General features: G+C 41.7%; 1 protein-coding gene across 2 annotated transcripts in view; it reads right to left on the reverse strand.

Moving 5' to 3' along the window:
* Positions 1–14,312, reverse strand: part of Cers6 (ceramide synthase 6) — a 240,961-nt gene that overhangs the window by 154,134 nt on the left and 72,515 nt on the right. For both annotated transcript variants that reach the window (XM_055600305.1, XM_055600304.1), the window contains exon 3: positions 12,146–12,276. In XM_055600305.1, the coding sequence (XP_055456280.1) occupies positions 12,146–12,276 (131 nt within the window). The remainder of the gene's footprint in view (positions 1–12,145; positions 12,277–14,312) is intronic.

Genomic DNA, 14,312 nt, shown 5'->3' on the forward strand with positions numbered 1-14,312 from the left:
CCAGGGGCACCTGGCAGAGTGGATTCACTCACCAAGGTAGCACAACTTGGGCAAGAACAAGAATCAGTTGCATCTGACTCCTACCCTCTCATTCATTCGTTCACGAACGTTGCTTCCTTAGCCCCTAATAACAGTCACAATAATCAGCCAGCATCTGTCTCCAGGGGCTAAGGCTGATCAGACTGTCTTGCCATAGCTGAGGAGGCTTTACCCAGGCCAGAGCCACTGGGCATCAGGCTTTGTTCCTCCCTCCCTCCTGGTACAGGCAAACTGTGTCCTCTCAGAATCACTTGGGCAGATTTTAAAGCTCTGTGGTTCAAAGGGATTCGCTGCGTGTTCTGACATTTCTCGTGTGGCCCTTCAAAAGCCCTGGCTCCTGCACACACAGCAGGCGTCGCTCCCTGCTGAAGTAGGACACCTTTTCTCATCCACTTCTGTCGTGTCCTTGCACAGCGGTGAGCCTGCGGTGCTGAGGCTCTGCTCTCACGTTGGTTTTGTATCTTTCTTCTCTTACCCGTGTAATGCCCCCGTCAACAGTTCTGAGGATTCATGTGGATTCTGCCTCCTTGGGTTCCATGGGGTACAAGAGCTTTCTTTGCAAATTGGAAGCCTGCTGTCTCTGCATCTCCATGGATCTCTCTTCCCAAAACAGCATCACCAGAGCCACCGCCTTTAAGTGAGGCTGCTAAGGGCAGGCTGCAGCGACCTCACACATTGTCTCAACTTTACTAATGACAGACAACAGGTAACATTAAAGGTAATTCACGTCACTACACTCTTAGTAGGTACAGTACACCTCTCTCGACATACACACACACACACACACACACACACACACACACACATATATGAACTCAACAACTATATGGGGTAGCCACAATTAATATACACATTTTATAAATAGGCTCACAAATACCAAGCTATTCTCCCCAAAATCCCATGGGGTTTTATTTAAAAGAAGACTGCCTGGCTCCATCACTTATTCCATCAGTTTGTCTGTGAGGCCTGTGAGAATACAATGCCTTCCAAAGTGAGCATTAACATGAATTTTGTATTTACTTAGAGATGACTTCCTCTGCACGAAATACAGCGATTTGCCCTGTGCAGAGCAGAGTGGCTCAGGAATACACACAAGCATACACCCACAAACACAGACATGAATGTATATCATATCCCTTGGATGTTGCAATTTGCCCCCTGATCTCAGATAACCTTCCATCTCCCAGTAGCTCAGTCTGTGACTCTTCCTACACTGTTATTGTCTGACCAGTATACCTCCTATGTTTGCTGTCAAAGCTCTAGCTCCCAGTGTGAGTCCCTTTGTAGAGAGCATTTAAGGAGATAGCTAAGGCTAAATGGGGCCATAAAGGTAGGACCCTGCTTGGTTTGACTGGTGTCCTTCTGAAAAGAGAGAGAAATTCCAAAGTAGAGGTCATGGGAAGAAGATCTGGGAGAAACAAACTCAAACTGACCTCAGACTTTTGGCCTCCAGAACAGTGACAAAATAATTTCTGTTCCACCTACCCAGTCTGTGGTATTTGCTTATGGCAGCTCAGGCAGACCAAAATGCCAACATCAACAAAGCAAACTCAAGGACTTTTCTAAGAAAAAGTGTCATCGTTATTACAGTAGTTGAATATTTCTTCATCAGTCAACATGTGAGAAACTGGCCTGATCTTTTTATTGGGTATATCTACTTTTTCAGCATATCTTTATAAAATGTTATTACATCCTATGCTATTTTGTTCGGCCATGCAACTTTACGCTGCGTAGCCATTTGTAGGGATGGATATGGTACATCAACTCACAACTGACTGCACCATCACTTAGAGGTAGATGATTCACTTAAAGGTAGATGATTTATCCTGAAGATAAAGGACACGATGCTCCAACAGCCTTCTTCAGGCTGTCTGACATGGCAGGTTCTATAAAAATGCTAACTCAACTGTGGTTCTTGAAACACAAGTACAGCATGGAGGTGCAAAGGTAGAACTGAAGACTGATAAGCTAGCTTATGGACACCCCACCGCTCCCCCTTTTTTCTTTTTTTCTGTAGGTACCAATCTACCAAATACACACCACAACGCTGCTTCCATATGTATGTTTGTGTGGACACATTATGAACTTATTAAATGATAAGTACTTATTTCTGGACAATAGGCTTTTGAGTAGTATTTCCTAATCTTTAATGAACACTATACATACTTTTATAATGCTTCATAACCAAAACTGATAATACTGACCTTAGGGATATCCTAAATCAGAAATAAGTATATTTTAAAATAGATAAAACAAAAGGAGAAATGGTTTATAAGTTTAAAAACTGGCAGGCAAACATTCATTATGAATATTAGTCTTAATAAATTTGATTATTTCTCTTCTTTGTCTTCATCCAGCTCCATGCTAGATACAATTATTTGAAAATTAGTATCAAAAAGACTGTTACAAATTTAGAATCTACAGTAAAGCCAATGGACCAAATGCAAGCAGAGCACAAACACACTAAATATGTGGCCAGCTGATCAAGGTATGCCTTATTTGGTATTTTTAACAGAAGTCTATTTTTTTGCAATTAGCTGCTACCCATGAGTGAGATACCTAGACATATGGCATGGGGAATATGAGGAGCTGAATCCAAATGGGAAGCCTGAGTCTGCTTTGCTACAGACTCCCAGTCTGGAATAGAAGGAAGGAGCAAGGCTTAAAAATCAGCGTCTAAGTAGAAGGGTGCACTGCCGACAGGGGCACTTCTTTGGTCTTCGGATCTTCTACCATGAGGAGGACGCCACAGCAAGGACAGTAACAGCTTCAGGGGGTGCCAGGATGGGCTCAGTGCAGCTATGTACCCTCAAGACACCATGTTCCAGGAATACTGGTAACTAGCATCCAATTCCAGATGTTCTTTATGGCATTGAAACTCTGGGAAGTACCTCTGCCAGACATTGAGGGACACATTATCTGTCTTGGGATGCCAAAAGAAATACCAGTATAGTTTTCCAGGCCCAAGGCAGAGCGTAGGTTACAAGCAATGGGTCACTGGGCTGAATCCAGCAAGCTATCTGTTTGAACACAGTCAAAGGACTTAGAAGAGTTTTACATTTCTTAATGACTAAAAGGGTTTAAAAAACTTAATAGCTCATAATATGAAAATGATATATTCAATTTTCAATCTCAATAAAATAAGTTTTCTTGGAGCCCAGCTATTCCCATTTGTATTGTCTTCAGTTACTTTTGAGCCACAATGGCAGAGTTGTAATTACAATAAAGTCCATCCTGGTCTAAAGTATTTACTTTCCAGCTCTTTTTATAACAGTTTAACAACTTCTGCCTTCAACAAAAACTAACCTGAATACAACCTATAGGTTGTAAAGTATATAAAATATTTTTATTATTTTAAATTTTGTAATGATATTTTCAAAAATAGTATTTTTATTCCAGGCATTGTGGCTCAAGCCTATAATCCCAGCACTCAGGGAGGCAGAGGCAATCAGATCTCTGTGAGTTTGAGGCCAGCCTGGTCTACAAAGCGAGTCCAGGACAGCTAAGGCTACACAGAGAAACCCAGTCTCAAAAAAAAAAAAAACCAAAATAATAATAATAATAATAAAGAATAAACCATGCATTGAAAAGTAATTAGGTATTTATGTGCTTTGGATGATGGTACTGAGAAACCCATATCCATGGACAGTTACTCCCATTACCACCAAAGGAACAATCCAGTCCAATTCCGTGCTTTTCAAGAACAGAGATTCCAACTATATGATCAGATTTTGTTCAGACTCAGGATCAGTATCCAAACACTGCTGATCCCAATACTGAAAGAAAGAAGATACATTGTTACAGACCATAACAATTCCTTATTCCCTCTCTAAAACCAAAACCACAACAACACTCAAACCAAAAACAAAACAAAAAAACCCCGCATTGAGTGGGCTGGCTAGACAGCTCAGCTGGCGAAATGCTTGAGATCCTGAGCTTGCATTTCTAGCGTCCACATATAAAAGCAGAGCATGGTGGCACATGATTATAACTCCAACACCGGGGAAGCAGAGACAGGCAGACCCAGTCCAACCTACCCAGTGAACCTAGCTCCGGCCAATGAAGGGAGCCTGTCTTCACTGGATGAGTAAGTATCCTCTAGGTTCTATACATATACACACATTTAGACATTACACCACCAACATCCATGATAAACAGAAGTAACTGCAGTTATTATTCAAGGCCAGCCTGAACTTCACAAGACCGTGTACCAAAAGAAAAGAATTGCCAGTTTTATTTTTTTTTTAAGAAAAAAATTGTAAAAGACAGTCTTTTCATGACATGATGAAAAAGTAATTCCGAGTTTTAACCCTGGTAAAATTTGTTGCTTCCCAGAATAAGGAAGATATGGAAATAGTTTACATATATTTTGTTAAGGTGTTCGTGTACAAACAAATACATGCTTGTAAAAATTTGGCAAAGGTATTTACCATACAATGTGCCCGCATGTCTCAAAGAATTTAAGAGAGTGGTGGGCACTCTGGTCCTCCATACCAGTTATCGGGTATTTTATTTGTCTGAATAAAATAGCAGTTTTACTCACAGTGACCAAATTGAAGGCATGAAGGCAACTGATATTAAGCCCTCATTAGCATTGGTAAGTTCTCCAAACCCAGTGAAATCACACATCAGGAAAGCCACAGGGCTTCTTGGCAGAAACAAGGTTACAACTCAGGACTGTGCCTCTACAGAGTGGCATCCAGAAAGGGCTGCATTTGGGGCTTATTAATTCTGAGACAGAATCCCTAAAGGGAATGGCAGGCAATCATTTTCTAAAACCTAAAGTTCTGTTCTTCAATGCCATGGGGAAAAAGTTCAATTTGAATAAAAAAATTGTTACTGATCTTTGATGCGTGATTTTTTTCAGCCTACATTTTAAAGTTATCACACAGCAAGTGGGTTCTTCCAATCAATTACAGACTGCTTAAATGAAAGCCATATAGCATATTTACTGGGTGGCACATACTAATAAATGTACTTCATGACATTAAGGAAGGCCGAAGACAGGTGGGGCGCAAAGGTCAAGGAGGCTATTCATACTAACATCTTACCCCTTCCTCTTCCTGTTTCACTGCAGATTATCACTTACACTCTCTTGTCCTATGGTTGAAGCATATAATTCTCATAATTCTCTTAAGATTGTCAGAAAATGGTGGCAGAGTTTCCCTCCATCATAACCTGCATCAGCTTCCATCCTGAGCAGGTTCTTCTAAAATGTCTCACATGACATCTTTTAGATATTCTTTTTTCATTTGCAAAAAGAAAAAAACAACAAAAGCCACACACACACATACACACAAAACCTCTTTCAGTTGCCAATAAGGACTTAAATGCTTTGGGGAGAAATAGTCACTCAACCTGACCCAGCTGTAAGTGCCTGCTTCACATGAGAGGGAGGAAAAGTAAGACCAGCATTTCCGTGCATTTCCCACTGGACAAATTCCAGTCAGTCTATGGGCATTAAGTAGGTGATCCAGACACTGGACAAGCTTACAACTCATCGGCCCTATGTGCAAGCATTTTTCAGCAGCCACAGCAATGCTATTTCATACTGATGAAAAACAAAACACAATTATGTCCTGAGGGGAGTCCGTATTTTCTTTTTTTTTAATTTTTTATTAATTACACTTTATTCATTTTGTATCCCCCCATAAGCCCCTCCCTCCTCCCCTCCCGATCCCATATTTTCTTAAAGAAAAGCTTACATAACAGAAAAACTACAGATTAACACACACACAGACAATCTTCAATCGGCAAACTTATGTGCTCTGGGTTTCCAATGTGCTGTTAGTTGTTCTGAATGGCAGTCATTGTTTCCTTTAACCAGGAGACAGACCGGGGAAGGGAGGTGAGCGAGAATGTTATTGCCTTTGGGACACATCTTCTAAAATAAGCATGTCCAAACACCCTGGGGAAAGACCTGCACCTCCATTTGGAAAGCTCACTAGGTGATGATAAACTATTTTTTATCTCGTTTGCTTTCTGTTGCTGACACAAAATATGGACTGAAAGCAGCAATAGTAGGAAAGGGTTTATTTGGCTTACTCTTTCCAGTCTACCGTGGAGGGGAGCCTAGGCAGGAACTGAGAGACAGGAAGGGATGTCGAGGCCACAGAGGAGCTCTGCTTACTGATGCTTTCCATGGATTGCTCAGCCTGCTTCCTCATGTAAGCCAGGAGTGGTGTTGCCCTTAGCAGACTGGATCCTTCCAAATCAACCATCAACCAATAAGATGCCCATATACCTGTCCACAAGACAACCTGATGGATGCAACGCCTCAACTGATGTCCCCTCTCCCTAGGTGACTCTAGTTTGTGCCATGTTGAAAAAACTAACCAGCACAACGGACCCTTTGTCAACTCAGCACACAAACCCTAACCCTATTAAGCCATAACCTCTCCTTTGTTGTTTATCCCCGATATCTTGTGTTAATATCACAATATAAAACACAAGCCACCTTTTAAAAATCAGATAGTCTAAATTTTTCAACAGTTTAAAAGTCTAAGTTCTCTTAAACGTATCCAGCTGCTGAACTGTGGAGGCTCCTGTAAAATAAGTTACATGCTTTCTATTTCTAAAAGGGAAGAGACAGGGCACAATTATAATCAGATCAAAACAAAACCCAAGTCAAAAAGTATAAAAGGTTAAGACATTTTGGAGTCACTCATGATCTTCTGGGGTCTAAAGGGCTTGGATACCTCCATTTCTCTAGATTTGCCATCTGTAGCCCACATAGCTTGTCCTGTAGGCTCAGGCTGGCTCATTCCACATAATTATTATCCTTGGCAATCATCTTATCAGAATCTCTAAAATGCTCGTCTACACTGCTGGCAAGGTTATACCCTCATCAGCGATCTCCTGGTGGTTACTAAGCCTGCTTTAGTCTTTCTCTATTACTCTTCAAACCCCAGATCTCCACAGCAACTGAAGCTGTCCCTTCACCAAAGGCCTCCTGGACTCTCCACAGAGTTTCCAACCCTGCATGATACCACCTTCAGCTACTCTCTTTGACTGTTTCACTCCTTCAAAACCAGTATCATGGGGGAGACACTTGCATATTACCAAGTTCCAAATACCAAACGGGGATGCAGCTTTGTCTCCACATTGGACCACAGCTTCTGTGTGATGACACTGAGCAAATACTTCTCAGATTTAACCTCAGTGATGTTGGTCTCTTATTAATCATGGATGATTTCTCAATCCCAGTTAAACAGCATTCAATGTTCCACCAAAGCAAAGGTTTCACTTTCAGTGGTGTTGGTCTCTTGTTAATCATAGTGGATTCTTTAGTCCCAGCTGACCAGAAAGTAGACTCTTAACTATTAAGCATATCACACAGGCAGCATGATAGAGTCTTTGAGGGACTGGCTCTTGGACTTTCCTCTGAAACTTAACAAGCTAGCTCTGTATCATCCATATTTCTCTTAGCATTGTCTTCCAAACTCCAACAGTATAGCCCATTAAGCTTACTCCCAACAACACAGTCAAGTCTACTACAGCAATACCCCATGTTCACAATACCAATCTGTTTTAGTTTGCTCTCCTGCACTGACCTAAAATACTGACCAAAAGTGACTTGTACACGAAAGAGTTTATTTCTCTTACTGTTGCCAATCAGAATTCATTGCTGAGGAAAGTCAAGGCAAGAACTTGGAGGCAGGAACTAAATCAGAGACTGTCTTAGTTAGGGTTGCTGTTGCAGTGATGAAACACCATGACCAAAGCAACTTGGGTAAGAAAGGATTTATTTGGCTTAAATTCCATACACAGCTTGGTAGGAATCTAGAGTCAGGAGCTGGTGCAAAGACCATGGAAGAGTACTTCTTACTGGCTTGCTTCTCATTGCTTGCTTAGACTGCTTTCTTATAGAGCCCAGGGATAGCACCACCTATGATGAGCTGAGCTCTCCCCCATCAATCACTAATTAAGAAAATACCCTATAGCCTTCCCTACAGCCAGATCTTAGGAGGCATTTTCTCAATCGAGATTCTTTCTTCTCAGATGACTATCTTGTGTCAAGTTGACATAAAACTAGCCAGCCCAGAGACAGTGAAGGAATGCTACTTAGTGGTTTGGTCTCCATGCATGGCTTAGCCTGCCTTCATACACAACGCAGGACTACCTGACCAGGGGAGGCACTGCCCACATTGGACTGGACCCTCCCACAATCAACCATTAATCAAACAGAATGTCCTACAGACATGCCCAGAGGCCAGTCTGATTGAAGTAATTCCTCGAGAGTTTCTCTTCCCAGGTGACTCTAGTTTGTGTTGTCAAAAACACACAAACAAACAAACAAAAAAGAAAACCAGTACATCTTCCGTGGTTGATAGCTATTCCTCTATATCATTTTCTTTTTACAGGTAAAAAAAAAAAAATCATGGGCACATGTAACTGATGTAATTCTATTTTAATCCCTCATAGTATTCTCTCCATGTTCTCCTTCAAATGTCATCCTTTCCTTTGACTTTTTTGGAGATGGGGATCTCACTATATTGCCCAGGCTTAAAGAATCCTCTCACACCAGCTTCCTGACTATTGGATGTATAGGCTTGTATTTCATATATCTGGCTCTTAGAGAGTTTCTGTCTTTGAAATTTCGATCTGGTTTCTCAGTCAGATCTTAAAATTTTTTACACTAGGCTAGTATGAAGCAGGCATTCTTCAGCTGTGGGGCCATGTGGTAACTGAGATCAGTGACTCCTTCCAGAACAATGCCATTTCAACCCATCATCAATTAACAAATATTTGCTAGAGTCTTTGTGTTATGGGAAAGGCTAAGGAGAATGTGTGTGGTCCTTGTGCTCTTTGGAAGGCACTTATGGCACAGCTAAGAGACTGAGAACAGTTAAGTCATCACACAGAGCATATTCCAACTTTAAACATCAATAATTGCAGTAACGGCTCTGAGGATTTGAAAGAAGTTGTGCTCAGTCCAGACCCACAAGTCAGACCATACTTTGGCCTGTGCTAGGATTTGAGGAATTGGGAGGGGACACAGGCCAACCAGAAGTAGCAGGTATTCTAGGCGGAAGAGTACTGCATTAAGCATGTGAATAAGGCATGGGCAGTGGAATCCCAGTTCTATAAAAGAAAGAGGTCATTTGAACTGATTTCCAACAGGCTAAGGCGAGACTCTGGTTATTAGGATTTGAAGCCCAATGTTGAACTTTCAGTTATAGAAAAATCATCAAAGTTTTAAAGCAACAGGCTGTGGGGATGGAATATTTTAAAATATTGTTTTGGGATCATAGTAGTAACACAAGATTGTTGCAGTGATTTTCCTCTCATCCCTAAGCTCCCAGAAAATGACTCATGAGACTCAAAATATATTTAAAAATACCTAGGAAATACTGTTAGGTTCTTCTCTGATTAGCTCATAACTTAGATCCCATTTATTCTAACTTACATTCTGCCATGTGGCTGGTTACCTCTGCTCAGGTACCATGAGTTTGTTATCCTCACATCTTGCTGGGCAAATCTCTGAAGCTTGGCCCTATCCCAGAATTCTTTCTGCCTACCAAATGTCCCAACTTCTAGTCTACCCTTTCATATAGGCCATATGCTTTTGGGTTTTTGTTTTGTTTTGTTTTGTTTTTTGACAGATGATGCTTTCATATAGACACAAGAGATTCTTTCTACAAAAGATGCAACATAGAGCAGAATGATTCCTTGGTAGAAATATCTCACTAGACACATATGGCTTAGAAAAAAACTATTGAGAGAAAATGATTTCTGGAGAGAATAAGGTAAAGTGAGGAAATAAAGAATCTGGAGACTAATCTGGAGATAAATGCATCCAAATCCACAGGCAGGACACACAAACAGTCCCTGGAAATACAGAGACACTTGCCAACCTAGAAGCCAAGAGCAGTGTCTCATGAGATTTTATCAGCACTGGGTCACACACATGGATCAAGTAGTAGCAATGACCCCATGGTCATCCCAGAAAGTCCCACATGCCTCCAAGCGCTGATCTTTCTGTTTGGGTCTTCAATTTCTGGCTGTCCATGGCAATCTTTTAACACATATCTGACTACTATTTCATGTGGACCATGGACCTATTACATACATACTCGGGTCTTATCTGTCTGACACAGGTACAATGAGCTTCTTGTGGTTATGGATTATAACATACAGTTTCCATGTCGGCCCCCACTCTGTTGTGCCTGTATGTTGTCACACCTCTAGCAGTCATTTAGAAACATTTCCAAGTACTTGTGCGGCCCAGTGAACTGGCTTGTTACCTGTAGGTTAGCAGGGATTGCTACTTAAGAAGTGGTGCCTGACCCACAGCATCAACAGCAGCTCTGAACCTATTAAAGATGTAGAATCTCAACTGCTTATCCACACATAGCTGACTTATCCCCTGCCTATCTACCTCTTAATGAGATCCCCTGGTTACTGTTGCCTGAACACATTTGTGTCTAAAAGGAAAAAAAAATACCATATGATCAGTTACAGAAGAGGCCACACCTTGCTACTGAAGAAGTGAGTTGGACCAGAAGAGAGAGCATGTGACTTAGAGCCCAAGTCTGCAGTTCAGTCTCACTCCTGCTCAGACTCAACCATCTGTGAGAGAGGCTGGGCCCTTTGGAGCTGGGGCAAGACCAAGTCAGGAAGCAATTCCAGATGCTGATCAGAGCCTGGATACAGAAATCCTGCCAGGAACTGCTACTTAGTTTACATATGAGAAGCATTTCACAGATTGTATCTACTTAGCTGTTTTTTTCCCCCCAGATTTTTATAAATATCCTATCTTCCTGATGATCCCATTTATTCTCTTCATATCTACCCAGCTGCAGGAACTTATGGTATGATTCTGCATCTCATTCACTCTCTCAGTCTTAATGATGCAATGTTGAAATGCTTTTTTGGCTAATGAAAGACAAACCTGAAAATGCAAATGCAACTCGGATTCAAAATAGAAAGCACTGTGACTAAAGGCTGTTTTCAAAGGCACTGCTGCTGAAATAATCAGGTGCCAGGCCAAAGCTCCCAAAGAAAGGGCTGGACACACAGCAATGGCCACATTCATAAGATGAATGGCACATAGGGCCTGCATCATCTTAGCTGGGTATGTACACAGTGTCTACATCTTCCTCCGGTTTTCCTAAGCACGTCATGGTGCATCTTCTATCATTTGTGTGCACCCTCGCACGCGTTCATGTGTGTCAAAGTGTTTGTACACGTTGTGTACTTGTGCGTGCATGCATGCGGAGGCTAGAAGTGGATGGGTGGAAGATGACTTTCTCAATCACTTTTCACTTCTTTTTTTCAATCAACTTGGAACTCATCCATCTAGGCTAGTTGGCCAATGGGCTCCAGGATCTGCCTCCTGCATGCTAGGATTGCAGATGCAAGGCACCCTTGCTGCCCCGCCCAGCTTTAACACAAGTGCTGGGTATCTGAACTCAGTTTACCCGTGGAGCCCTCTTCCCAGCCCTTGCTTTCTATTATTTTTATCAGCTTTATTAGCATACCGTCTATATGCCAGGAAATTCAAATTTTGCAAACTTTCAGTATATCCCCCCTATTAAGCAATGCCTCATCAAAATGCATATTAGGAATAGAATATAGCCATTTCTTAAATCTCTAGGAGTTTGTAATTATCCCTTGGTTAGCATTATCCTAAAATTTTAGTTTTTATTAGTGGAAAAATATGTCTTGATAACATTCTATCTATTAAAGTCAAAATGTGGAAGTAATGCCTTTCAATGCTGTATTTCAAACATGACTGGTTGAAAACACCATGACAGGCCTTCAGATCTATTTCCTTGAAGGAACTGCATTAGGAAGTGATGTTTATTTTTCTGGTTCCACAGTGAAATCCCAAATCTTTACAAACTACTATTCCCTCAGATTTTCCTGATCCATCCTCCTACCAGGTGTCACACTTTATAAGGATGCTGGAGTCTGCCAACATTTGCTGTTTTCCACATCTGGGTTGGCATGAAGACTGAGACAGGTTTTTCCTTAAAAAAAAAAAAAGAGAAGGAGAAGGAAGAAGAAGAAGATGATGAAGAAGAAGAAGAAGAAGAAGAAGAAGAAGAAGAAGAAGAAGAAGAAGAAGAAGAAGACGACGACGACAATGACATGAACTTACATGCTCTCACAGAACCTGGTTAGGGTGCTGGGTTTCTCCTGGTTGCGTCTTTGTCGAAACCAGCGTTGAATGCTCCGAACATCCCAGTCCAGCTGCTTGGAGAGCCCTTCTAATCTCTTCTCATCAGGATGCTATGAAACAAGGCACCAGAAAAAAAGGTTTTTACCCATTTTCATTTACAACATTTACAAGTTTTACCTTATATATGGTTGGATTTTCCCTTTGTTTTTCTACTTCTGGAATTTCAATATTTGTGACTGAGAATCTAGTTCATCTATATGAGGCATGAACAAAGATAATACCTAAATTACTCACTATGAAACAAGACAGAAAAATAAAACTCTCGCCCCGATGCTTGCATTTTGTTTTTCCTCTTATCAGCAAATACTCCTTGTGAGGCAACCAGCAACCAAGAGAGCATGAACCAGCCAGCTGGCTGAGTTAGCGCCATCAGCCTTCAAGGGAAGAATTTAGAGACATCAATCAAATAATTCTCCTTCTCAGGGTAAATAGTATATTTATATATCTTATAAACAGATAATTTTGAAAAGACAGAAAATAAAAAGCACAGAAAAATCCCAAAAATACATCTGCTACCGTGTCATTTCTAGTATCACATACATTTCCTTTCTCATTTCCCTTCCCCTTCTGTCAGATACTCTCCTTTTCTTCCTTCATCATCCCCTTGCACCATACCACACATCTAGTCTCACTAACACCACAGATTACTTAAGGAAACTTTCGAGGACAAAGTGGCCTTCAGACAATAGGCACAGCCCCAGTTCCTCACCCCACTAGCCACTCTAAGCTTTGGTCTCTAATAGTATAAGCAAGGGTGATTTATCAACCTACAGGAAATCTTTGGTGTAGACTGTGAAAATATATGTTAAGCTGAATACCTGTTAGCTGTCTTCTTTTTTCTCTCTCCCCTCTCTTCAACATGTTAAAGAACATCACAAGAGGGGAACCTACAATACAAGTAAACCAGCCAAGAGAGTTCCAATCCTTGACCCATTGTTGGCTTTAGCACTGATGATCAGAGGAATACCCAAAGAGGGAGGAGGGAGAAGACACTCTGACCAGGCTGTTACAGAGTGTACACACATAGGACCCCAAAGTATCTCAGCGGCTCAAGGGGTCTGTGTCTCCCACAGTTCACCTGTTAAGGTCTCACTGGGGGGAGGAGGTGAAGGCTTTGGGAAGAGACTATGTCGCAGAAGCATAGCCCTCCTTGTGCGTCTGATTGCTGCTGCTGCAGCTGACACTGCCTCCTCTCCCCCTCCCAACCTCCTCCCCTCTTCCTTTGCTCTCTCTGTCCTTCCCCTCCCAAAACCCAAAAATTGAACGCTATGGCCACCCAGATCTCACACTTCCAGACTTCAGAACTGTGAATGGTAAATGTCTGTTGCTTGTCTACAGCAGTCTGTCATGGAGGCCTGAGCCAACTGAGACAGACACATACCCAAACGCACAGTAAATGGCATCCAGTTACAAAGTGTTCTGGTCTTGTGCCTATAAACGCAATTTGCCAGTGTTCAGCTGCGCATGGGCCTGAGTTCTCTTCAACAGTAATGAGAGAATCTACAATCTCCTTTATGAGTTTCTTAATTGAAAATTTGAGAGAGGAAGGGGGAGTCACTGCCTATAAAATATAATGGTTATACTGCCGTCCTGTCGAAATGAAAATCTTTATCACTATTTTGACAGTCTCATACAATATATATAATGTGTGGTGATTATAATCACCCACTACCCGCTACTGTCGTCCTCACTTTCCCTCTGAATTCCTCGATCCTAACTTGTCCCCTGCTGGCTACACCATTGAAGGAAATGACACTGTTTCCAGCAACAACCATAAACAGGCAAGACCAACTCAGGAAGGAGGTGGGACCTCGGTGACAAGAGAAAACCTTTTTTACTAGTAGGAGGAGAAAACACACCAAGGTTCACGAATTAAAACTGGTGAAGCTAAAGTTCCAGCATCCAACACTAACCCTCTCACCTCAGTGCCCTTCTTCCTTTGACAGGGAACTGCAGCCATTAAACCATTTTCTGCCAGGGTTATTTCGCATAAACAAAGCTCGACACACATTCTTATACCCCCCCCCGTCACACAAATTACTGTAGACTGTGGACTTCGCTCTGAACGTGGGGTTTCCCCCTTCAT

This window comes from Psammomys obesus, unplaced genomic scaffold, assembly GCF_907164565.1.
Source record: "Psammomys obesus unplaced genomic scaffold, mPsaObe1.curated_primary_1811, whole genome shotgun sequence".
In the NCBI taxonomy this organism is placed as follows: Eukaryota; Metazoa; Chordata; class Mammalia; order Rodentia; family Muridae; genus Psammomys; species Psammomys obesus.